The sequence below is a fragment of the Epinephelus fuscoguttatus genome, linkage group LG7 (assembly GCF_011397635.1).
Source record: "Epinephelus fuscoguttatus linkage group LG7, E.fuscoguttatus.final_Chr_v1".
NCBI lineage: Eukaryota > Metazoa > Chordata > Actinopteri > Perciformes > Serranidae > Epinephelus > Epinephelus fuscoguttatus.
This window is the reverse complement of record NC_064758.1, coordinates 32,278,621-32,304,654: the sequence shown is the minus strand read 5'-3', so window position 1 is coordinate 32,304,654 and position 26,034 is coordinate 32,278,621. Positions and strand designations below refer to the sequence as shown.

General features: G+C 41.2%; 1 protein-coding gene and 1 non-coding gene across 10 annotated transcripts in view; both read left to right on the top strand.

Moving 5' to 3' along the window:
* Positions 1-1,781: 1,781 nt before the first annotated feature.
* LOC125891706 (protein kinase C-binding protein 1-like) overlaps positions 1,782-26,034 on the top strand; it is a 29,926-nt gene continuing 5,673 nt past the window's right edge. The window contains exons 1-18 of one of the 9 annotated variants that reach the window (XM_049581155.1): positions 1,782-1,935; positions 4,314-4,541; positions 4,652-4,887; positions 5,128-5,342; positions 9,978-10,048; positions 10,645-10,799; positions 14,985-15,206; positions 15,634-15,747; positions 19,250-19,342; positions 19,702-19,789; positions 19,871-19,926; positions 20,011-20,088; positions 20,184-20,299; positions 20,416-20,891; positions 21,756-21,896; positions 22,327-22,488; positions 22,732-23,244; positions 25,553-26,023. In XM_049581155.1, the coding sequence (XP_049437112.1) occupies positions 5,293-5,342; positions 9,978-10,048; positions 10,645-10,799; positions 14,985-15,206; positions 15,634-15,747; positions 19,250-19,342; positions 19,702-19,789; positions 19,871-19,926; positions 20,011-20,088; positions 20,184-20,299; positions 20,416-20,891; positions 21,756-21,896; positions 22,327-22,488; positions 22,732-23,244; positions 25,553-26,023 (2,806 nt within the window). In that variant the 5' untranslated portion in view covers positions 1,782-1,935; positions 4,314-4,541; positions 4,652-4,887; positions 5,128-5,292. Of the gene's footprint in view, positions 1,936-4,313; positions 4,559-4,651; positions 4,888-5,127; positions 5,343-5,459; positions 5,874-7,762; positions 7,806-9,977; positions 10,049-10,644; positions 10,800-14,984; positions 15,207-15,633; positions 15,748-17,032; positions 17,147-19,249; positions 19,343-19,701; positions 19,790-19,870; positions 19,927-20,010; positions 20,089-20,183; positions 20,300-20,415; positions 20,892-21,755; positions 21,897-22,326; positions 22,489-22,731; positions 23,245-25,552; positions 26,024-26,034 lie in introns of those variants that run through there. The other 8 variants (XM_049581156.1, XM_049581158.1, XM_049581154.1 and 5 more) reach the window with 8 other exon arrangements.
* Positions 2,493-2,565, top strand: trnak-cuu (transfer RNA lysine (anticodon CUU)). Its single transcript has one exon. It is a non-coding gene; the product is annotated as a tRNA-Lys (tRNA).

The window sequence follows — 26,034 nt, the reverse complement described above, 5'->3', positions numbered from 1 at the left end:
TTAAGTGTTAAAGTAAAAGTACTCAGTGCAGATTTAATTTAATAAATCAAAAATAATCAAAAGAAGAAGAAGCAAGTCCTCATATTTGAGAGCCCAAATACAGTGAACTGAAACAACAGTGGTCGTCAACAACAACCGTCAATATCATCATCATCATCATCATCATCATCATCACTACCATCAAAAAGAAAAGCAACAAGTCAAAAGGAAGAACAACAAGTTCTCATATTTGAAAAGCATGACTTAAACAATTATCAAAGTAGCTGCCAATGTATCTACTAATTAATCAACTAATCATTTCAGCTGCAGTGTATGTTTTGGTTTAGATGCATTAGTCTAAATATGTAAAATAACTAGTATCTAAACTTATCGGATAAAAGCAGAGGAGAAAAAATTACAATATTTCCCTCTGCGGTGTAGTGGAGTAGAAGTAGTAAGTGGCATGAGATTAAAATAATCCAGTAAAGTAAACGTACCTTGAATTTGTAATTAAGTACACGTATGTAAGTACAATCAGGAACATATGTTTAAGTACAAAACATAAAAGTACTTAATGTAGAACTACTTACATCAGTTTACTAAATCAAAAATAATTAAATGATCTAAAAGACAAGCAACAAGTCCACAAATTTGAAATAATTACGTATTTTTGTGTGAAAAACTACTTATACAGTTACAAGAATAATTGTCAATTAATTTACTAATGTATCAATGAATCCTTTCAGCTGCAATGTGTGTTTATTGTGTAGTTTTTATCCTCAGATCCGCTGAATAAAGTGTTTCATTAAAAGACCACAGACTATTTGACGCATTGATACCAGCATAGGAATTATGGGACCTAACAAACAGGCTTTTGGCCATGCAACATAGCAGGAAATAAAGTATTTATATTACTTTCTCTTTTGCTTTAATGTGTGAACACTTAAGGATTTAAAATGCTTTTGTTCCAGGGAAATCTGTTCTGTCTTGAAAGAAAAATATAGATTCTTTATTTGATTTTTTAATCACTTATAAAATTTTGTTGTAGGCCGGCATCACCAAAAGCCCCCAAAGTTAGTGTTGAAAAGACAAGGTGATCTTGAAAGTCTGTTTGGATATTTTAAAAATTAAAAGGTAATTTGTGCAATGGAATAATGTATTAAATGGTACCCACTTACCACAATTCAAACTCAGTGTGGACTCTATTCAGCAGGAGAGTGTTGATGCTGATGGAAGACTGAAGAGCCCCGTGACACAGGACAATTTTACACTGACACTTGTGTCCAGTGAAGTGGGAACCACTAAGATTGATTCTTTGAAGGGCCTAACAATGCAGGGAATGACGGTAGTCTTGGCAAAACTTAACATGGAACTGGACAACACAGTTTTGAGTTGGGAACAGCTGTAGACTGACTTTGCAGAGACGGCTGTCATCTTGTTTTCACTTGGACTAGTGTGTTGTGCTCTTACTACCACTAGACTGCACAAAAAAGTGTTCACAAACAAGGACAACAATCTAGGTTAAGCAGAATGAAGTTTAAGGTGCAGTAAATCCAAAATGTGATGTCCTCATATGAGGACACAGGGTCTCAGGAGGATATGCTAAGTGCATTTTTCTAACCGTGCTTTTGTACCAAAGTAAGATTGCAAGAATGAAGGAGCTGGGAATCGAACTTACAACCTGTATTTAGGTAAATGTACCGTCTTTCACCACTTAGACAGAAATACCGGAAACAGTGCTGCTTTCTCGTAGGTGCATTTTATTTTGAAAGAAAAGAAAGAAGACGAAGACCGGAAGTAGCCCTTTTTGTGCTTCATTCGATGCCGTTTAAAAGGCAAACCAAGTCAATTAACTGTTAATAAGCGGTGACATGTCATTATGACGGCAACTTTAACTCATTTACCCTAATTTAACAGTGGGTCACGGAAAAATTAACGGAGGAAACCAACCGTCAGGTAACTAACGTTTACAGTGTTCAAGATACACGGTCCCGTCATTGCTTTGACACGAATTATCGAACGTTAACGTTAACTAACGTTTTCACTGAAGCCACAGAAGCTAAGGTAGCTAATTGGGCTAACCGTTATTAACCGTTATTAGAAGTATTTTGGGGGGCTGTAGGGGCTGTGCTATCCGTTTAACTGTCTAAAGCTTTTACAAAATACATGAGCGAACGGCAGGAAATTTAGTTAGTTGTTGTGTAAGTGGTAGTAGTAGTGTTTTGTGGCTTTAATTTGGCCGTTTAACACGATGACAGTTTGAGAGATGTACTCGAGTGTTCGCAGTCAAACGTTAATTTGAAGACCTTCAGATGACTGTAGTTAAATAAAATATTCCCTGCTCTTTGCCGCTAGAGGTCAGTATGAGACAGAAGCGGGACGACAGGACCTGAGGTAACCCTCCCTTTTTCATACCAGTCGGTCTACAACATGACGCAACATTCATGAAATATTATCAATGATAATATGCCGACTCAGTTATAAAAAGGATAGTGATCCGGCATTGAAACACCGCCCGGCTAGCTCAGTCGGTAGAGCATGAGACTCTTAATCTCAGGGTCGTGGGTTCGAGCCCCACGTTGGGCGACTAACTTTTTTTCCTCTCTGCCACAACCTCACAAGAGCTACGTGGCTCTCATATGCATTCTCTACAACAGTATCACGATTAAGCGCCACTCAGTGACTGTGTTATCTAAGCAGGAGTGCTCAACAAAAAACACAAGCTAATTACGTTGTGTTTTATCCATGTTTTCCCTCAATATTTTGAACCCCCTGCTTAGACACTGGGAACAACTGTCAGTGACTCAGTCTCATCTGCAAACCACAAGGGCTGCAAACCATGTGTGTCAGAAAATAGTCTAAAACAGTAATTGCATGTGAAGTGTGTTACAACGTTGGGACTATAGTTTGTGTTGGAAAAAATGGAAACAGAAAAATTGAAATTGCTTTATAATGTAATGAAAACTGCATGCAAAATACAAAACCTTGCTTTTAACAGAACTGTTCGTCTGTGACACTGATGTTCAGTTTCTGTTAAGGTGCTCACAAAGCTGTTTCCTGTGTAATGTCAATGGTGAATATTGATGCGGTGATGTTTGTATAGTGTTGTATGTGGAATTTCAGATTCTACTGTATACAGTCCCATTGAGACTACAGAGTGAAAGTAACTATTTACACTTAATCTGTATTGTAAGTACAATTTGAAATATGCTCAGTTTGCTTGAGTATAACCATTTAATGCAGCTTTACACTTCACTATGCTGTAGGGGGAAGATGGGAATTGGGACACTTTTCGGTAGATTACCAAGAAAACCACCTAAAACTCTGAAAACTCCCCTAAGCGTTACTATTATATCTTGTGATGATTCTCTGCTATATTTTTATACAGAAAAAAATGATGCCAAGTAAAACAATTTAGAAACTTTGGATGTTCAAAGACACTGAGAACCCCAACCTTACTCCAATGACATGTTCAAGTAAAATGGGACAGGACAGACATGTTTGTTTGAAAAATAAAAAACTCTCACACAGATGTGCTGCGTTAGAAAAATAATCTAACGCAGTAATTGCATGTAAAGTGTGTTACAACGTTGACTTAACACTATGGCAATTTTAGAGACAGTGGTTCATGTTAGTGTTGTAATGAATTGCATTATATTACACATTTTTCCTACATGTTTGTAGGAGTAAACCCCTTTAAATACCATGGAGCCCAGTTTAACACCATGAGTTACACCCTTAAAATTTACCAAGGAGTTGAGTTAGTAAATGATTTTGTCTCAGTAATTAAAGAACATTATTAGTTTACCAAAAATTGTATTCATAGTAGGGTTGTTATATAGGACTCCATTATGCCACATTATTTTAATTTTGTGTTTTATCACCCAGTATTTCACTGCTGCTGATTTTAAAATGTCAACAAAAACAGGTGCTCTATCCAGCTGTGTTTCATTATTAATGATTACTGTAACAGCACAGGCAAACAAACAAACCCCTACGTACTTTTTCTACTAAGGTCTTCCAGTGTTTTTCAAATTTCAGTTTTGGTAGTCCTTCTCATGGAGGAGGAGATGGATACATATTTATTTTATTTTATTTGTATTTTCTACATTTTGCTGAACTTAGGCTTGGAAACATGTTTGTGTGTTTGGTTAACATTCACTGGGGCATTATACATTAAGGTTAAGTACAGTAACAACAGTAATGTGTGACATAGAAAGGCATAGCTTCCTCAAAACTCTGTCTTTTCCCCTGTCTTTTACAACACACAATGAAAGTGTTTTGACTGTATGATTTCTCATTTTATCTGCCTAATTTTCTTCCTTTGTTTGCAGACAGAATTGCCCAAATAGGTGAGGAGCTACAGCCTCTCTTTTCTCTAGAAACAGCCAAGAGGGAGGGAGGAGTTTAAACAAAGGCCCTCTCCTCATAAAAAAAAATGGAGGCTTGTGCAGAGAAGCCATGGTGTCCTGCTCCTCACAGTCTACATGCTGCTATTTCTACTTCTCAAGTCTTCAAATAAGACAACTACCGACAGTTTCTACACTTGGAGGCTTCAAAAGGTTGTCACACGGGGTTTGTATGTCAAAAATACTCATATTAATCATGTTATTTTGTGGTTTTAGGCCTAGCACTCTGCTTATTTTTCTTCCCCTGTCTCTGACACTCACAGTGCTGCCCCTGCCTGCACTGAACAAAGATAATTACTCAGGAAACATTTCGGCCAATCAGACGCGGCCTTGTATCCTGCCTGTGAGGAAAGCGACCAGTCAGGATCTGGCTAACAACACTGGGGCCTGATCGCCTTGCCTGAAGAGCGGAGCCTTCCCCGGCTGAGGGCTGAGAGTGTCCTCCATGTTTTATAAGTGTTGACATAACAGTGTGTCAGGCAGCCATGCATCCACAGAGGTAAGCTCTGTCTTTTTTATCTCAACTCTCTAATAACAACATGGCTTCCTTCTTGTCGTTGTGGTGACTGTTGGTTTCTCATGATGAATGTGCACACCTTAAAAATCAGTTTAGTGTGCAGGAGGAGGAGGAGGAGGAGCTGGGGTGGATTGGAGGCCTCGCCAGGCCTCTCTGCTCCACAGTGCTGAGGGTGGGGGGTTGGGTAACGACTCTCACCCTTGCTCTCTCTCTGTGTCTCAGGGTCACATGGGTGCCTCAGACAACCAGGCTGCCATACAGGAGGCAGAGTGGACCATGGCAAATCCTTTTCCTTTTTTATAATGCAAAGGAGAGTTAGATTTAAAAATGGCACCCTCATCTCCTTTCTGTTGTGGCAGTCCTGTGTTGTAGCCTGGCAGAGAAAGAATGGGGGATGGGCAATGGAGGAAGAGGAGGGGGGGTATTATGTACCCTTTGTAAGTGGATTGGCTCTGTGCTGTTTTCTTGTGTGTGTCATGCCAGGCCGGGGAAGAGACGTGGGGGGCAACAGATGTGCTTGTAAGGAGGACAAGGAGTGTAGGGCATAACTCAGTGCTGGTTTTCAGTTTCAATATTGTATATAAAAATATGTTCTCAGAAACTGCAAACTGCATGACGTGGTACATGTTCAAGGCAACAGTACTGGGGTTTCTGCACTCCATATTGATGAGAGGAAGAGCTCATATGAAACTAACCTTTTGTCGGAGGGTGATCCTATTCTTCCAAGTCTTCTCTTGTCAAATCTTCAAAAATAAGACACATATTACTTCTATTTAAAGCCACAGGCCATGAGTTTACAGCCCGGGGCTTCGTCCTCTCTGCAGCACTATTGTGAAACTGCTTCCTCCACTCTGATCCTCAGACACACAGTGGCCATTTTGTGTTTAGAGAGCTCTTCTCAGGAGAACTCCAGTCCTCTCTTCACAGATCAGACAGCAGGGATACAGAAACAACACAAGACCTAACAGGTTTTTACATGACGTGTGTGTTTGTACATGTTGTCTGCATGCAATGCGATATTTTCTCCTTTTTCTCTATGGTACTTCTCTGTTTTACACATAACAGGAATGTCAGTGATACATGAGATACAGATTTTTTAACAAAAGCAGTTTTTCTATCAAGATATTTTATGAGGAATCTACACAAAGACGTATGAGGAAACGCTTCACTGTTTGATGCCATTATATATCTCTCAGAGCAGCGCTGACTGTACATTGTGTTACATAATATATCTCCGTTTTAGCAGCCTCAACTGCGTGGGGGAAGCAAAGAATATTTTTTTCCTCCTGTGGCCTGACACGAGGCATGTTTCATCTACACGACAGCCAGAAAATAGTAACAGTACAATCAGTGTTTTTTCGTAGGCTAATTCCCTCTCTGTGTAAAACCAAAAACCAGGAGATAAGTTTTACCTCTGAATAGTAATGAGTTACCGCACAGTGCTTGACTGAGCCTGTAACATACATGCTACACCGCTAGTCAGAAATGTCAGCAATGTGTAACGACGTGGTGTTGGGAGAAATTGCGTGGGCCTGCTTCTGAGGCAACGTAGCTGCTAAACAGGACGGCAGAGGTTGAATAGCAGAGCCACTGAGTTATGCATCACAACCACAAATATAATCTCCCAAAAGGCTTTTTTCAAATCCCCTCTGGTTTCTGATGTCACAGTCAAGAAGGGCAAGCTAAACTCAAGGAATATAAACCGTCTTATGCAGGGGGAAATCTCTGCATTGCAGCAAAAAATGCTTTTTAAGAGGAAGAGGGGAGCCTGCACACTGTGATCCGTGTGGCATAGCACAGCCGACCAATAATGTTCCACCCTGTTGGCCCTACAGCCAATTGCAGCTGCAGTTGAGGTTAAAGATTGACAATCAGAGGGAGAGCAGCAGGGAGTGCAAGGGCCTTCTGGAAAATTCCACAGCCATCTTTGATTCACCCTTTACAGCCTTATATAAAATCCAGGTCAAATCTTTCTTTAATACAGTTTCTGTGTGTACTTGTATTGTAGCTTGGTGTTGACATGTTGTTTTAACATTGTAAAGCAGTCATGCTAAAACAGGCTTTTTAAAATCATTTTATTAAATTTAAACTGAGACATTTTAACCTTGTTTTTAATTATGTTTTTGTTGATGTCAAGAAAAGCTAATGGTATGCATTTCTGAATTTCTCTGCATGTGGTTGTTGGTCTTGTGAAAGCTAAATGTCTCTTGTCATTTTCTAAATCCTAATAATGTCTCTGGGGTTTTGTGTAGCAGAGTGAGTAGGATGTTTTGCACTCAATGGTATTAATCCCGACTGTCTTTAATGGCAGCTCCAGTGCACAGAGTACAATAATGATGTTTGCATCGAATATTTTTCCTGGGCTGCCACACAGAGAGGCCATTTATTCAGATATTTGTCTGATTGATGTGTAAAAACCACACATTCTTTTTAAGTATAGACACCAGCTCTGCCAGGATCTCAAGGTGGCTTCACAGTGATGGTCTCTCTTCAAAATGAAATCTAATTATTCTATGACAGCAGTGTTCAGGGAAGGAGGGAAGCTAAGATCGAAGACATAAAAAAAAAAGAGAGAGTTGACTGCTTCTCATTTTTGCAGGGTTTTCTCGCTTCTCCTCCTCTCTGTGTTTGCTCCTCTATCTCTGTGATCGGCCGTGGAGGTTTGTCTTGACACAGCCGTGTTTTTTAAAATGTTGGACTGTAATCTCCACAGATCTCTCTGGTCCTCCTGCATGGATGTGCCAGTGCCTGAGTCTGAGCCTCGGAGTGGGGGATGGGGGAGAGGGGGGAGGGGAGCAAGCTGTGGCCTCCATTTTCTGTGACGAGAGAACCCTGCTCGTCTCTCACAGGAGTGGAATCTAAAGGCATTGAGTCAGTGTTGTTTCCTTTTTGTCCATCAGGTACTACTTGCAGAGGGGAATGCTGTCACTGTTTTCTTGAACCCGCGTCTCTCTGGAATATATCCCAGAACCTGCTGAGGATTTATTTGCTTAACTCTTCATGTGTGATGGATCATGAGAATGTCCTTTGGATCAGCATACTTTTTTACTATTGGTCATCCTGTCTTCCTGGTAGTTGCAGCAATGTCTTGCAATTGAGTGTGTATATAAAATAGGGTTGTGGCACTTTGTTGAGCAGCTCTGCCTAGTGATGGCGTGTTCTGTCTTTTCAGGGCTGTGGTACACGTAGCAGAGCAGCTTGGCTAACATTGTCTTATTTTCATGTGGGCCTCGTTTGTTCACTCAGTCCGGAACAGGAAGGCCCCGGAGGGGTTGGGTGTGTGTATGTGTGTGCGTGTGTGTGACTGTTGGCAAGCTGAAACAAGATACCCATATGCCATAATTCTAAAGAAACTCTGCTCAGCCCATGTTTGGCATTTTCCACACAGCTCAGGTTAGGATGCATTTTTTTCTCTTCAGTTTCAGTTTGAGCTGTCTGTGATTTCCAGTCTGAGATAACAGGGAATGTATTAGGTGAACCCTTGTTGATTGTAAGTGGTTGCTTGGTCACATTATCTGGTATTTTGTCCGGTAGAAAGAAGATCATTGTTAAAACTTCGTTGTAAAGCAAACATCTAAGCTGACTGATGTTTAAATGAGTATAGGTTTAATAGCTGATGTGATCACATCTTATCTTTTTTTGTATCTGATCGCCTAAACCCTTAAGGATACGTGTTTTAACCTCCCTGTGTCTATCATGAGACGTGACATTTGATCAACTTTGGTCGGAATGTGTCTTTTAAGGGTGGAGGAGGGGACACGAAGAACATTCCTTTACTTTCACCAGAGAAAGAAAAGCTTATCCCACAAATGTGGTTGACCTTTGAGTCGTAGCCTGTAAACCCATCATCCTAGCTGGAAACCAGAGCTGTGGCCAGAGCTATGAACTGGTCAAGTGTGTGACCTGTCAGGGGTCCTTGGGAGGGTTTTCTTCTCAGGGCTTGGGAATAAAGGCTACATCCTTGGGACGAGGCCCTCTGTTGCTTTGACAAAAGAGGAACCAAATACTCCAAAGACTTTCATTTATCGCCAAATCCCTATTATTCTCAACCTTTTTTTTTTCTTCAGAGGAAATGAGATGAGAGTGGGACTGGAGACCTGGGAAATCAGGCTTTCCCCTGCTGTATACTGTAGAGATACTGTTTTTCACTTTTGGATTGATCCATAATTTATGGATTTAATAATCTATGATATTGGTCTGTTTATATCAGCTTCGTAAACAGAGCTGTAGAAAAGGCTTGATTTTAAAAACAAACAAAATGCTTATGTAATCAAACAACTATGTATGTGAATATTTCCTAAATAGAAAACATGATGGTGCCAAATTTACATTTTGGGCGATGGGTAGTGATATAAACACAAATTTGGCCAAGAAAGCTGCTTTAAATATACATGCTGTGAAGATTAGGACCAACAATATTTACACAAACCTTTGTTAAAGCTGTTTAGATAGATCTCTTTTTATTGGTCTCCAAGAATGGGCTCAAATCCTTCGGGGTCACCCTGTTGTTACTGAAGGGGCTTAAGAGGTTGCAGAAAGGTATACTGTTAATCGTCATGAGACTCTGTCCCTTTCATAGTAGAGACCAACTCCCTCTGACTATCTTCTTAATACAGGTCTGTTCAGCATGTGTTATAAAGAAAGCACAGCAATTATCACGACCTTATCAGACTACAATCTATAGCTGCAATGTCTCCTGAAGGACAGAGGTGCAGGGTACTAAAATGGCCCTATGTGTTGTTGTGAATATCAACTTGTGCTGAGCGGAGAGGAGCGTTGCCATGGTGATTGTTACCATTCTTCCTCTTGGAACATAAAGAACATATTCAGACTCGTTTGTCACTGATGATATGGAAAGGATTTGAACTTGGTTGCACGGTGTCAGAGACGTGCTGAAATTAGATGAAAACAATAACAATGGAAACCTACAGAATCCCTATTGACAGATCCTCTGGGACCCGGGTGCCTTAGGTGGTGTTCCACTTGTTTACTGTTATGCTGATGTGGTTTCTGAACACCCTTTCTGACTTCTCTTTCTGTGTTTCTGTGTGCTCTTGTTCGGTGCTCTGCAGTCTGGCTGAGGAGGAGATAAAGACAGAGTCTGATGTGGTAGAGGGGATGGATGCATCTGTACGATCCAAAGGTAAGTCTCTAAGGCCGAGCACCTCGCATTAAGAGTTTAACATCTAAGGCATCTTAGTTTGAGAAAATGTAGAGGTTATTTACTGTAAGTTTTGAGAGCAGTGTGATGCATTTTGTTGGTCTCTCAGGACTACAAAGATAATCCATCATGCCTGGCTGCCTGCCTGTGTAGCATTTGTGTCAAGTCTTAACACAGGGTCTTGTTAGTTCAGAGGGAGCCCTCGAGCTATTTGTTACTATAAAGTGGTAATTTAATATGTAGAAGTACCTTCTTCAATAATTGCTTTTTACATCAGTGGAATTGCTGTCAGGATTACACTATCATGATGACAAAATCCTACATCTGACCATCGAATGTCTCAGCTGACACTGACTTCATTTTAACTTCCTTGGTCTCCCTAAGCTCTAAGCATGTAGGAAGATGGGGATGATGTATTGTGGCTGTTTCCATCCTCTTGATTTATTCAAGGAATAGCTTAATTACTGTCATGGCACCCACATTTAATCTCCTTTAAGCTTGTGCAACGTCTTGAGTGCAGTGAAAAATATGAGTCTGTCTCCCATCGTGTGATGACCTGATTGTCTTTCTGCTTCCAGTCCCTGATCCACCGGGGTCAGCGGAACGACCAGTGAAGCGAAAGGTGTCCAGTCCCACTCATTCCTCCAATGGACACTCTCCCCCAGACACCTCACCCAGCCCTCTCAAGAAAAAGAAGAAGCCTGGGGCCGTCAACTGCAACAACAAAGACCAGGTAAGTGTAATAATTTCAAGATCGGCGTGCTCTCAAAGGCTGGTGGCGTGTGGCGTGCTCCAGGTATAATCAACGAGCTATGCCCAGTGGCCTGTTTTGCAAAATAACAGGAGGCTAGGGACAATTAATAAACAACACTGATAACATTTATCGGACAAAATGAATCAACATTAAAATGCCCATAACTCATCTTTCTTTGAAATTCTTTATCTTCATTTTAAGTGGTTTACAATTGGCTGTAGTAGCAAAATTAAGGGAAATTCATCAATCCATTTTTCATTTCGACATTTGCTGACCTCACTTGTCTTTGCCAAGAGGCAAATCCAATCGCAGCAGCCCCCCACAGGTCAGGTGCATGCAGGGATGTTTCTAGGGATTGAGGACATTCGGGAATTAGCCCAGATCTCTGTTGCGGGGTTCAGGGTTTCCTCCCCTGGCACTTTCTTTTGGATAACCAAGCGTTTCTTTGACGTTTTTTCATGCATTCCACAAAAGGAAAAGGATCCTTCTTTACAGTCAGAGGACAAAACAAAAATTCCATTGTGCATCGGTGTAATTTCATATTTAATTAGAAAATGATCAGAGGGCCATCAGGCAAAGAAGGAAAAATAATGCGACATGAGTTTGGACAGCCTCGTCTTCCACCCACGTTGCAAAGCTATTCATCACATTAAATGGGCAATAAACATTACATTTTTAAACAAAATGTTAAGGGCCGGGTTATGCTTGAAAAAGAGTAGTTAGTTTGACTTGTTGTCTGTCCTCTGCGGAAAAAAATGTGTATAGCTGTTCTGAATGGCTGCATTAAAGGTGGAGTGAAAAGCCTGTTGTCATGGAGAAGGGGGAGACATGATAGATGTTTCATACGGGGATAACTACTCATTCTCAGACGGTGTCTCCTTTTTTACACCTGTTAAGTGCCACAAATAGTTGTGCTAAAAGAGAAAAATGAGTGCTTGAGAGAGGAGCTAAACTGTGGCTTCTTTCTCATCTCCACATAACTGGCCGATCATGGCGTGAAGTGGATGTGAATGTCAGATTGTTGGTTTCAGAAAATAACAAACTGTTGATACAGCCATCCAATAAGCGTTTCTGGTGGGGCTCTACTGGCACATTTAGTCTTTTTCTAACCTAGACTGCCTGAAAGGTAGTAATACCACGTAGTGACCAGGGGTCTCCTTTATAAACATTGCATATGCACAAAACGAGGCCTGAAGAAGGCGTACGCCAATTCCCATGCAAAAGTTGTGATCTATAAAAACAGACTTGATGGGAGAAACTTTGACCCATGCTCGTGAACATTCTGGAGACGGGATATTGGCGATGCAGATGGTGAGGTGGAAGCCTGATTGTAGAAACTGTTAAAACATTGTTGAACCAGACTGAGAATATTTTGTAACAAACTGACTGGAGGCATCCACACACTGCTGAGATGAAAACTCAATGCAGGACTTCTTTCTTTGTCAAAAGAGATGCCACATTGCCTGCGAGAGCATGCCACATTTTTTTGTCTGTATTATACTGTCAGCTTAAAGATGGGCAGACATGTATGGATGTTTCCTGCTCTGTCTTGTTGTGATGTTGTGTAGGTTTAGAGCATGTTCAGCTCACAGTTACTTTATTTTTAGATGTTTTGCATATATTTATCAAACACCTCCAGTAGACCTGTCAAGATAATTACGTTAACTTTTCGCACAATATATGGACACGACCTTGATCATTATGCTGACCTTGTTACTGCCACTGTGTTGACCATTACCTGATTGGGTGCAGCATTTCTCTTTTTTTTTTTCCTCTCTCCAACCCCGCCGAATTGCGAGTCTGAAAACTTTATAGACAACACAGCATAGCTTACTGGTAGCCGGCAGCAGCACTTTTGGATTGAAAGAGACATAATCCTGTTAGTTTGCCAATACCTGGCAACGAGCCAAAAAGCCTGTAGTTTGGGGTTTTACCCTTAAACAATTTAATCTTCCACTCCGTAAATCCACCAGTAAACCACCCGTGTCCAAGACCATCCATCCCCGGTAGCCGACTGCAGCACACCTGCTAATAGCTGAGCTTGTCTACTAATTGTAAGAGGCATCACTTGGTTTTGTTTTTGAAGGCCAAATTGTAGGCTACTCATATATAAGTGCTACAATTTTATGTATTCATTTATTCACTTTCCGTAACTGTTTATCCTGTTAGGGGTCGCGGGCGTGCTGGAACCTATGCCAACTGACACTGGGCGAGAGGCAGAGTACACCCTGGACAGGTCACCAGACTATCACAGGGCTGACACATAGAGAGAGACAACCATTCACGCTCACATTCACGCCTACGGATAATTTAAGCCTAGTTCACATTACATGATTTTCACCCTGATTTTGCATTACGGAGACTATCGTAATCTTTTGAGTTTTCATACCTGGTGACGTGTGTTTCTGTCAGCGAGAGTCTCGCCAACTGCGTTACGACCTGTGTGAGCCCTCGCCGACAGAGCCCCAGAAAATATGGTTACGTCACCAAACTTGGAGACAACACATTGTAAAGGCATGGATATTCTTTATTATCCTGGGTCCAAACACAACGTGCTCCCCATGATCCTGTGGACACGGCCATTGTTGTTGTTGCTTGCCGGCCGGCTTGTCAGTGTTGCCAGATCTTGGGAGAGGGCTATGAAAACAAGCCCAAGAGAAGTGACTGCTGTCCAACATATTATCATGCGTTTAAATAACTTATTAGACAGATATATGTAGAGGAAGATGCCGTTTAGAGAGCAAGCCCAAATAAGCAGCTCCACTTTAGAAACAAGCTCAAAGTCACAGCTAATAAGTAGACCTGACAAGTGGCATCCCTGCGGCTTGTCCTCCTCACATTTCTTCCGTCCTCCTGCGTGCTGATGTGGGACGTATCCCGCCTCTCATTGGCTGATGCTCTTTGTCAGTCGTGTCAGACTTCTCTAGTTTTCTAGCATGCCAGATATCCAGTCCCAGTCACAGATGAGGGGGCGACTTGCTCGTAGGCTTGTTCACACATGAGGACTCGTCATGGCAGACTATCTGCTGACTCACCTCCGACCCAAGGTGGCTCTCAAGATCCTCTGTGACGTCAAAATTGCGGTGAAAATCTTGTAATGTGAACTAGACTCACCAATTAACCTGCATGTCTTTGGACTGTGGGAGGAAGCTGGAGTACCCAAAGAAAGTCCACGCTGACACAGACAAACTCCATACAGAAGGGCGACAATGCTAACCACGGCACCACCATGCTGTGGTTAGTGCCAATTTTATATGTACTTTCTCATATAAATTCACATCTTTATTTCTTTAGAATTCAAAGTTTGTTGCTCTTAAAAAGGGTGTACTTGCATTATTGTGTTATTATATAGTCATATCAGTGGCATAAAATGGTCTCAAAATGACAATAATATTGTTCATTACAATAATTTCTGGGACAGAATGTGGTCCAATGAAAGTAGTTATCGTGACAGGCCTAAATTCTGGTCATTTATATTCTGTTGATTGGCTGAATCCAAGTGTTATGCATTTTTTTGATGTATGACTCTGATGCATATGGTTTCAGTTTGTGCTTGCCAACTAAATGTGGTGCTGACTGATTCCCTTTTGCCCTTTTGTCCCCTGTCAAACTTGCATGACATTAAAAGATAATTCTAGCATTTTTGTGTAATATATGGACCAGTGTTATATATGCTTTGATTGGCAAATAAGCTGCAATTGAATGCTATCACAACGTGTGAATTAATACCTAACACTGATTTGGACTGTGAAACATCGCCTCGAGCCGTGAAAGCAGATGCATCAGCTTCTATTCATCCATTAAAGTGTCCATCAGCTAAGTACCAGTTGGGTACTTATCATAGAACCATATCATGCATTTTGTTTACTCTCAAGTGAAAGATGAGCTGTTTAATTATAACATTAAAAACAGCAGTTATCCTCAAGGTCACACCCTTAAACCTGTTGGTTCAGTCTGGTTAGACTCACAGTTGAAACAGTCACATGACCAGTTTGGTTTACTTGTTTGCTTTTGTGCTGTGTTGGATTTATAGACTTAACTGCCCTCTATGCTTACCCTGCTTACCCCACCTTATTGGTGTCTTGTTTCTGTTGCACTGCACCTTTTTGTGTTCCTGCGTGTTTTTTGAAACCTGCCCCCCTGTTTCTCTTGCCTGCATTTCAGTCAGAGCTAAGACATGGTCCCTTTTACTATATGAAGCAGCCAGCACTCACCACAGACCCTGTTGATGTTGTACCGCAGGACGGCAGGAATGACTTCTACTGCTGGCTGTGCCACCGCGAGGGCCAGGTGCTCTGCTGTGAGCTCTGCCCCAGGGTGTACCACGCCAAGTGCCTCAAACTACCAGCCGAGCCCGAGGGCGACTGGTTCTGTCCAGAGTGTGAGGTATCTCGCTGAAGACGTGTATGTGTGTGGCTGTAGACAAGTGATTGTGTGGCAAGGCACAATCTGGCTTGCTTAGTTGACAAAGGGGGTGTCAGACTCTGTGCCATGAGCAGTGTCAGCCAGAGAGAAAGAACTATTTGGTGAAATCACCTGCAGACCTCTTGGCTCCTGATGACACATGGTGTGACACCCCAGCAAGCAAGTTTGAGAGATGTTAAAGGATAGAGAAGAAGTTTTGATCTGTGTCTTAACATTTGGAGAAATTTTGTTTTCTTAACTGGCACAATTTTAATTGTATGTACAAGCTAAAAGTAATGTGAACTTAACAAAATCTAAGTTTATATAAGCATCAGTGTCCTGTGTGTTGTTTTCATCGCATGTTCATTAATCTCATTAATTATTATTAAACTTTTCATTGTTCTTGCAGAAAATAACAGTTGCTGAATGCATTGAAACCCAGAGCAAGGCTATGACAATGCTGACAATAGACCAACTGTCCTACTTGCTCAAATTCGCACTCCAAAAGATTAAACAGCCTGGGGTAAGACTTGCAAAGACCTTTTTGTATGTTGATTTAATAGGCATCGTATAATCTTTCCATGTCTAACAGAGTGCTTTATGTAAAGCTCCTTTAGTCACCTGAAATGGTTTCCACTTCACAGGTGTGCCTTATCAGGGTTAATTAGTTGAATTTCTTGCTTTATCAATGGGGTTGGGACCATCAGTTGTGTTGTGCAGAAGTCAGGTTAATACACAGCCGACAGCCCTATTGGACAACTGTTAAAATTCATATTATGGCAAGAACCAATCAGCTAACTAAAGAAAAACCAGTGGCCATCATTACTTTAAGAAATGAAGGTCAGTCAGTCCGAAAATTGCAAATCAGCTTTATTCATCCATGTGTCCATCAGCAAGTGGAGTCGCAAAACCATATCAAGTGCATTTTGTTTACTCTCAAGTGAAACTGGCAGCTGTTTAATTATAACATTAAAACAGCAGTTATCCTCAAGAGTCACCTCTGCTTCTGAGGATAAGTTCATCAGTCACCAGCCTCAGAAATGGCAAGTTAACAGCAGCTCAGATCAGAGACCAGATGAATGCCACACAGTGTTCTAGCTGCACCCATTTTGTGTTCCTGCGTGTTTTTGAAACCTGCCCCTGTTTCTCAGGCCTTCATTTCAGTCAGAGCTAAGACATGGTCCACTTTTACTATATGAAGCAGCCAGCACTCACCACAGACCCTGTTGATGTTGGGCCAAGGACACAGGAATGGACTTAGACCAGCTGGAAATCTGTGCCAGGTGCTCTGCTGTGAGCTCTGCCCCAGATCTTTGCGCCAAGTGCCTCAAACTACCAGCCGAGCCCGAGGTGACTGGTTCTGTCCAGAGGTGTACTGTAAGCATGGAGACGTGTGATGTGTGTGGGTGGAGCAGTGACACTGTTGTGTGGCATTTAGGCACAATCTGGCACTTAGTTGACCAGCATGGCTACCACAGCATCCTGTGCCATGAGCAGTGTCAGCCAGAGAGAAAGAACTATTGGTCGAAATCACCTGCAGACAGGCTCCTGATGACACATGGTGTGACACCCCAGCAAGCAAGTTTGAGAGATGTTAAAAGGATAGAGAAGAAGTTTTGATCTGTGTCTTAACATTTGGAGAAATTTTGTTTTCTTAACTGGCACAATTTTAATTGTATGTACAAGCTAAAAGTAATGTGAACTTAACAAAATCTAAGTTTATATAAGCATCAGTGTCCTGTGTGTTGTTTTCATCGCATGTTCATTAATCTCATTAATTATTATTAAACTTTTCATTGTTCTTGCAGAAAATAACAGTTGCTGAATGCATTGAAACCCAGAGCAAGGCTATGACAATGCTGACAATAGACCAACTGTCCTACTTGCTCAAATTCGCACTCCAAAAGATTAAACAGCCTGGGGTAAGACTTGCAAAGACCTTTTTGTATGTTGATTTAATAGGCATCGTATAATCTTTCCATGTCTAACAGAGTGCTTTATGTAAAGCTCCTTGGGGCAAATTTTTGATTTGTGATACCAGGCTATATCTATATATCTATATCTATATCTATATCTATATATATATATCTATATATATCTATATCTATAGATATATATATATATATATATATATACAGTACAGGCCAAAAGTTTGGACACACCTTCTCATTCAATGCGTTTTTTTTTATTTTCATGACTATTTACATTGTAGATTCTCACTGAAGGCATCAAAACTATGAATGAACACGTGGAGTTATGTACTTAACAAAAAATGAAAAATAACTGGTGAAATAACTGAAAACATGTTTTATAATCTAGTTTCTTCAAAATAGCCACCCTTTGCTCTGATTACTGCTTTGCACACTCTTGGCATTCTCTCCATGAGCTTCAAGAGGTAGTCACCTGAAATGGTTTCCACTTCACAGGTGTGCCTTATCAGGGTTAATTAGTGGAATTTCTTGCTTTATCAATGGGGTTGGGACCATCAGTTGTGTTGTGCAGAAGTCAGGTTAATACACAGCCGACAGCCCTATTGGACAACTGTTAAAATTCATAATATGGCAAGAACCAATCAGCTAACTAAAGGAGGTGTGTGGCCATCATTGTCCTGTTGAAGAAATGAAGGTCCAACTAAAATTGCAAAAACCGGATGGGATGGCATGTCGCTGCAGGATGCTGTGGTAGCCATGCATCAGTGTGCGCTTCAATTTTGAATACTGGCACACATGTGTCACCAGCAAAACACCACACCAGTCACCTCCTCCTCCATGCTTCACAGATAAGTTCATCCAAGTCACCAGCCTCAGAAATGAAGTTAACAGCAGCTCAGATCAGAGACCAGATGAATGCCACACAGAGTTCTAGCAGCAGACCCATCTCAGAACACAGATTTAAGAGGAGACTGCGCGAATCAGGCCTTCATGGTCCCAAACAAATCTCTTCTGCTTGTTGCCACTGCTAAGGAGAGGCCAAGCAGAAGAGATTTGTTTGGGCCAAGAAACACAAGGAATGGACATTAGACCAGTGGAAATCTGTCTTAACAGTTGGTTCTAGAGATGGGTCCAAATTTGAGATCTGTGTGGTTCCATTCATCTGTCTTTGATCTGAGCTGCTGTTAAGGTGAACGGATGGATTCTGAGGCCTGGTTCCCGGACTGAACTTAACCTCATGGAGGAGAGGTGTGATGGTGTGGGAGTGTTTTCCTGGTGACACTGTTGGGATTTATTCAAAATTGAAGGCACACTGAACCAGCATGGCTACCACAGCATCCTGCAGCGACATGCCATCCCATCCGGTTTGCGTTGCAATGTTGGACTGACTGATCATTTATTTTTAACAGTAATGACCCCAAACACACCTCCTTTAGGCTGTGTAAGGGCTATTTGACCAAGAAGGAGAGTGATGGAGTGCTGCGGCAGATGACCTGGCCTCCACAGTCACTGACCTGAACCCAATCGAGATGGTTTGGGGTGAGCTGGAACCCCATTGAGTGAAGGCAAAGCAAGAAATTACTAAACACCTCTGATAAGGAACACCTTCAAGACTGTTGGAAACCATTTCAGGTGACTACCTCTTGAAGCTCATGGAGAGAATGCCAAGAGTGTGCAAAGCAGTAATCAGAGCAAAGGGTGGCTATTTTGAAGAAACTAGAATATAAAACATGTTTTCAGTTATTTCACCTTTTTTTGTTAAGTACATAACTTCACATGTGTTCATTCATAGTTTTGATGCCTTCAGTGAGAATCTACAATGTAAATAGTCGTGAAATTAAAGAAAACGCATTGAATGAGAAGGTGTGTCCAAACTTTTGGCCTGTACTGTATATATATATATATATATATATATATATATATATATATATATATATATATATATATATATATATATATAAATATATATAAATTTACTTAACTCCAATTTTATAGTCAAACAGTACATCCAGGAAATATGTATACAACAAAAGACATCCACATTTTGGCTAATGCATCTGTTTCTTTTTTCTCATATTTGTCTAAACTGAGCAGACTGAGCCCTTTCAGAAGCCTGTGTCTCTGGAACAGCACCCGGATTATGCAGAGTACATTTTCCACCCCATGGACCTGTGTACTTTAGAGAAGGTAACACTGTTTATTTGCTTTGATTTGCACATAAGAATAATTAAAACAGAATGCACAAAGTCAAATAAAAGAAATAAAGTCTTTAAGATGCTAAATGTAGACAAAAACATTTTGGAACAGGCAGGAGAAGACAACAAACACCTACAATGTCTTATTTAATGGCCCTCTGAGTGTCAGATTAGCAACTTTAAGGACACATTAAGTATGGGATTTGCTGAAAAAATGAACAGATCTAAACACTAGTGAGGCTGCAGGAAACTAATATGGGTAATACCATATATATTCAGAATAGATACAACTTTATTGTCAACAGATTTCTCTAAATTATCTTTGATTTTGTTGTTTTCACTTTCTCACAGAATATCAAAAAGAAAATGTACGGCTGCACTGAAGCCTTTCTTGCTGACATGAAATGGATCTTACACAACTGCATCATCTACAATGGAGGTAGGCCACGTTCACATACAATACTATCAATAATCGCTGTACTCTAAAAGAAATCTAAAGAAGCTTGTGGCTTTATTCCAGGTAATCACAAATTAACAGCAACTGCGAAAGTCATCGTCAAGATCTGTGAACATGAGGTAAAGGTGCTCTGCTAACTTAAAAATGGCAAATATCCTGTGTCTGATTTCTAAATTAATAACATCTTTGTCATGTATTTGTAGATGAATGAGATTGAGGTGTGTCCAGAGTGTTACCTGTCGTCATGTCAAAAAAGGGACAACTGGTTTTGTGAGCCATGTGTAGGTCCTTACATGATCTTAAATACTGAATTTATGCATTTTGGTTTAGATTTAAATTCGTGAGGCACTGAATTGATTTGCTTTGTCCCTGATAGAGTCAACCCCACCCCCTGGTCTGGGCTAAGCTCAAGGGTTTTCCCTTCTGGCCAGCAAAAGCACTTCGGGAAAAGGATGGGCAGGTAGACGCACGCTTCTTTGGGCAACATGACAGGTGAGAAAAGCTTGTGAGCATTGTAGACGTTGTTTACCAAAACTAAACCAAGATTAATCTCCTAATCTATCTAGCCTATTCTAATTTGGTGAATGTTTCATTGTGATTTTATGTAGGGCTTGGGTCCCCATCAACAACTGCTACCTCATGTCCAAAGAGATCCCTTTCTCTGTGAAGAAGACAAAGAGCATTTTCAACAGTGCCATGCAAGAGATGGAAGTCTACGTGGAAAACATTCGCAAGAAATTCGGGGTCTTTAACTATGCACCCTTCCGCACTCCCTACACACCCAACAACCAGCTACAGATGCTAGTGGACCCCTCCAACCCCAGCGCTGGGACAGTGAAAACAGAAAAACCAGATAAACTTCGCTTCAATTTCGATATAACTGCGTCTCCTAAGATGGTCCTCAGCAAGAGTTCCACGCCCAGCGGCATGAGTCGGAGGGTCTCGATGACAGACATGCCTCGGTCTCCCATGAGCACCAACTCCTCAGTTCACACGGGGTCTGATGGGGAGCAGGATGTGGAGAAGGCCAGCAGGAATCCTGCCTTCCACTACAGCACTGGAGAGGAATCTATGGACTGTACCGGTAAATAAACGATATAATCAATATTTTTATAAAAGCAGTCTATCAAATGATGTTGAAACCCTATGAAAGGGTGTCGCTTATACAGATGAACCTACACCTGAATCTACACCTGAATCTACAACTGTCTGTCTTTATGGAGCTTTACAGTGAGTTTCAGCCCTTGTTTAGCTGTCCAGCTTGTTCAGAAGTTGGTGGAGACTTTAGAGCTAAAAGAAGGGTGAAAATTGGACTTACATTCATCAGATGGGCAAAAACACAACTTTAAAAGAATGATAATGTTGCTTATAATGGCTGAATGTATAAATAGGCAACTGTGCACTAACAATTTTACCATATATTAACAATGAAAAAATGTTATAGCACCTTCCGTACAATAAATACAGCACTAAGTGCTTGACAATAAGGGAATCATATGTGCTGTACATGAAAATAGACAGAATGGTCATAAAACAGGCCAACAAGGCAATTAAAAAGGCATTTAAATACAATTTAAAAACAAAAAATAAGATGAAAATAGAGTAAATGGACAGCATCATAGTTAATATCAGCAAAACTATAAATCATGAAATCATAAAATCATTAAATGGAACAACTGTTAAATCATACAATCAAGAAAGATAGAAGTAAAAGTCTATCAACTTAAAAGGTGACTATAAATCAATGTTGTGTTCACAGCTTGTTTCTGCTGCCCCAAAGCGACCAAACGAATCACTTATTGCAGGTTTAAACTTAGCAGTACTCAGGCAATGTAGCCATGAGTGGAGTGATGCCATCTTTAAAACTGTTTTATCTTTGTTTTATCATGTAAAACAAAACATAACAAGGCTTAAATCCCTAAACTTTTTGTTGGTATTGTGATTACAGCTTCTCCTGTCTCAGGGAAGATGGGTCCTGCAGGCAGCGTGGCAGGCAGCATGGCAGGCAGCCCAAAGCCCTTTAGCCCTGGACTAGTGCCCAAGCAGGAGAGGACCGCAGCCACAGGTGGCATCCTTAACCTCAACCTTGGTCAGTGCCAACAGCACAGATATACTGTAAAGATGTTGTCATGATGTCTAATAACAGAAGACAAGAAGAGAGCGTGCACTGCTGCTAAAAAGATGTTGCCGGTCAATGGGCTACCACCACACGCTCTCTCTATTCATCAGCTGCATTACTCATTAATAGTTTTTTGTTTTTATTTTGTTTCCTTTTTTTACTTTGCAACACACTGTTGGTTAGTGGAATTCAGAGACAGTTCGAGGATGGTCAAAGTTGCAGGTTAAAAGTCTTTTACTTTTCTGTATCTTTTACTGTCTTGGTCATAATGGTATGGCAGGATGTTATGTTACTAAAAGAAGTTATACGCCTGCAAACTTAGTGAAACAAAAAAAATTCCACACCATCATTATCATTATAATGTTGACTTATACTTGACACATTTACATGTTCCTTTCAGATCGGGTGAAAGCTGAGATGGATCTGAAAGAGCTGAGTGAGACCGTGCAACAACAGCAGCAGCAACAACAGCAACAACAGGGAGCATCCGCTTCAGTCCCCACCCCAAAGAGACCCATCAGGAGCCTGGACAAGACTATTGAAAGCTGCAAGGCACAGCTCGGTATGTACACAATCACCCTGGGCTATTTGACTTGTCATAGATCTTTATTCATGAACTGTACAAAAAAATTTTTTTTTGCCATTTCAAGAATGTTTTACTTTTTGCGTAGCCAGTTTGCAAGAATATTACATGTTATATTTTGATATAGTAAATTATCATGTTTTTTTATTCAGCTCTGTCTGACAAAAAGCATTTAAACTCTTAAAAAAACATGTAATCAAGGATTTATATTTCTCCACACAGGGATAGATGAGATCTCTGAAGACGTGTATAAAGGTGTGGATCACAGCGACTCTGAGGACTCTGAGAAATCAGACTCAAGTGACAGCGAGTATCTCAGCGACGAGGAACACAAGCCAAAGAGCTCCGCCCAGGATGACAAGGACAAAGCAGAGAGAAAAAGGCCCAAAGCGAGCACAGAGGGAGAGAATAAGGAGGGAGTTGCGGGGACAGCGGATAAAGCCACCTCTGAACCCCCGCTCAAAGACAAGCAGACCACCAATGGACCAGATAGAGACCTGCAGGACAAGCCCAGAACGCCCCAGTCTCAGCCCGCCACTGACAAACCTAAAGCTGCAGAGGAGGGCAGAACAGCTGCTGCCACATCAGCAACTGAGCAAGACTCTGATTCTGAGAGGGAGCTGGTGATCGACCTGGGAGACGAACATGGAGGCCGTGACTCAAAGAGGGCGAGAAGAGAGCTGGGGGCTTCTGCCGCCAAAACTCTCAAAGAGCCTAATGCTGCCAAGTTGGAAGGTGAGGCCTTTGATTTACTGTATCCATTTTCTCCTGTGATTGTCTCCTGTAATGACTTGTGTCTCAGAAGGAAAACTGGAAGGAAATAATATCCTTATGATGTTAGAACACACACACAGCAAACTACAGGCCAGTGTGAGCTTCAGTCAGAAATAGAACACATCACTCTTCTCCAGTATTTGTTATCAATGTCATTTCAGTCATGTGTGAGATATATTACCATAAACGCACACAAACATTATCTTCACCCTTTCCTTAAAAGTACTACTTAAAAAATAATATTACAAAAGTTATTATTGGAAATGTATAGTGGCATGGTGTTACAGTGGTTAGTATTGTGGCCCCACAGCAAGAGGGTTCCTGGTTCAAACCCAGGGTGGGGGAGCCTCTCCGTGTGGAGTTTGCATGTTCTCCTCATGTCAGCGTGGGCTTTCTCCGGGTACTCCAGTTTCCTCCCACAGTCCAAAGACATGCAGGTTAATTGGTGACTCTTAATTGTCCATAGGTGTGAATGTGAGTGTGAATGGTTGTCTGTCTTTATGTGTCAGCCCTGTGATAGTCTAGTGACCTGTCCAGGGTGTACCCTGCCTCTTGCCCAATGACAGCTGGGATAGACTCCAGCTCCCCCATGACCCTTAACAGGATAAGAAGTTACGGAAAATAAATAAATGAATGAATGATTAGTACCATAGATACAAACCTTACATAAAACTTAAAAAGAAAATTACAACTGCTTTTTAAAGAAGTTATATACAAGTTTTCATCTTAACCCATCAAATGTCAACTTTTCAGTACAATGTGACACATTTTATTCAAATTTTTATTTGAAAACATTTCTCAAACATGGTAAACTAGTTTGAGGAAAGGTATTTGCACATCCAGTAGTCTCAGATGCAGGTGTGTTGGAAAATATCACTTGAGTCTCTGAACAGAAAAAGTGTGCAGAGTGCTGGATTTTCTGTTCATAAACATAATATACTGAAATCCCTTAAGTGTCTAAACATTAATGGATAACTCGTATTAATTTCAGTGTCTGCACCTGACCACGTCACTCCCTTAAGAATTATGGTGGACAGTTTTGCTGTTCAGTATCTTTATTGAACTTTCTGATGCACAGACATGTACAAAAGAGGCCAACAGACCATACTGTATCAAAGAGGAAGGCTATGTCACACAGTAAAGAAACTTAGTGGGTGGATCACATTCCTATCAAGAGAGTGTCACAGTTTTGTAGCTCCCTATATGCAGTACAGTACCAGAAACAGACACGATCAAATAACCAGCAAATCAACCAGTAATAGAAAGGGAGATGTAAGACAGCATCATAGTTGCACTCTCCTATATATACAGTACAGCATCAGAAACAAACATAAATCAGTTCAAACATATAAAAAGATAAACCCACAAATCAACCAGTAACAAAAAGGCAGATTTGAGACGGAATCCAAGTCTTGTAATCTGTTGTAAACCCATAGCAAATCAGTTATACATTAGTACATTGTGTGGTTTCCTGTGATCCACCATACCTTTCAGCACAGGTACTACCAGGCTACTACCAATAAACTCCAATAACAGGGGCCAAATCTTATACAATATCTTAATCATACATTTAGACCTGTGTGTCAGACATTTTGTAGGTATCTTATCAAAAATAACCCTATGCCACCCAGCTATTGTTGGAGGTTTGCAGTCCATCTATTTCAGCAATGTATTTTTTCTTGTACAGAAAGTAAGGATACATAGAGGCCTACTGGAATGCATACGTCTTTTCTGTACGATAGACAATTTTTAAAAAAGTATTGAAGTTGCTGCAGCAGACCCAGAGATATTGTCTAACTTCCTGCATTTTTCTTCCTTGTCAAAACTTGGTGCAGACATTTTCACATATTCACATATTCAGTGAACAGACTTTGGAAATTTAGGTGAATTTCACCAATCATGTTTGAGCAGCAGGTAAACAGTCTTGAGTGGAGAGGCAGAACGCATTGGCTCAAATGCATTCTTGGAGCCCATGGGCTACTGTCTGACAACAATTTAGCTCTTTGTTAGCTTTTTAAAAATGTATCTGCATTCATATGGAGATATCTGTTCCTAGAGATTAGCCGAAATGACCGGAGCATGGAAGAGGAAGTCTTGGCCCAGATATCTGCTTGCTGCACTGGATCACAGAAATATTGGCTTATTGTTGTCACACAGATAGTTGTTGGTTTTTGAAATTGATTTCTCATTTAACCTTCTTGGGCTTTAAGTGCCCAGTGTAGATTTTCACAATGCCTCACACTTATGGAGCCATATTCTTTCCGCTCAGGGAAACTGCCTTCATCTGCTGCAGCAGCCCCACCATCAAAAGAAGCTGCCTCCAACCTGAAAGACTCTTTGCAACCCACCATCACAGCAGCCCTCAACCTTGTGTCCACTGCAGCCTCTGGTCAGTCCAGTGCCACCACAGCGACCAGCGCATCCACCAGTGCCCCCTCTCCTGCCTCCACCTCGGTCTCCACAACATCTCCAGCACCTGCAGCTGTGAAGAAACAGCGCCCTCTACTGCCTAAAGAGACAGCTCAGGCCGTGCAGCAGGCGGTGGTGTGGAATCCAACCAAATTCCAGACGTCCTCTCAGAAGTGGCACCTGCAGAAGGTGCAGAGGCAGCAGCAGCATGGAGAGCAGTCAGCAGCGCAGACACCAGCCCAGAGTCAGGGGCAGACACGCAGCCCACAGCAGTCACAACAGCAGAACTCCTCCTCAAGCACCCGCTATCAGACCAGACAAGCAGCCAAGGGTATATATAAA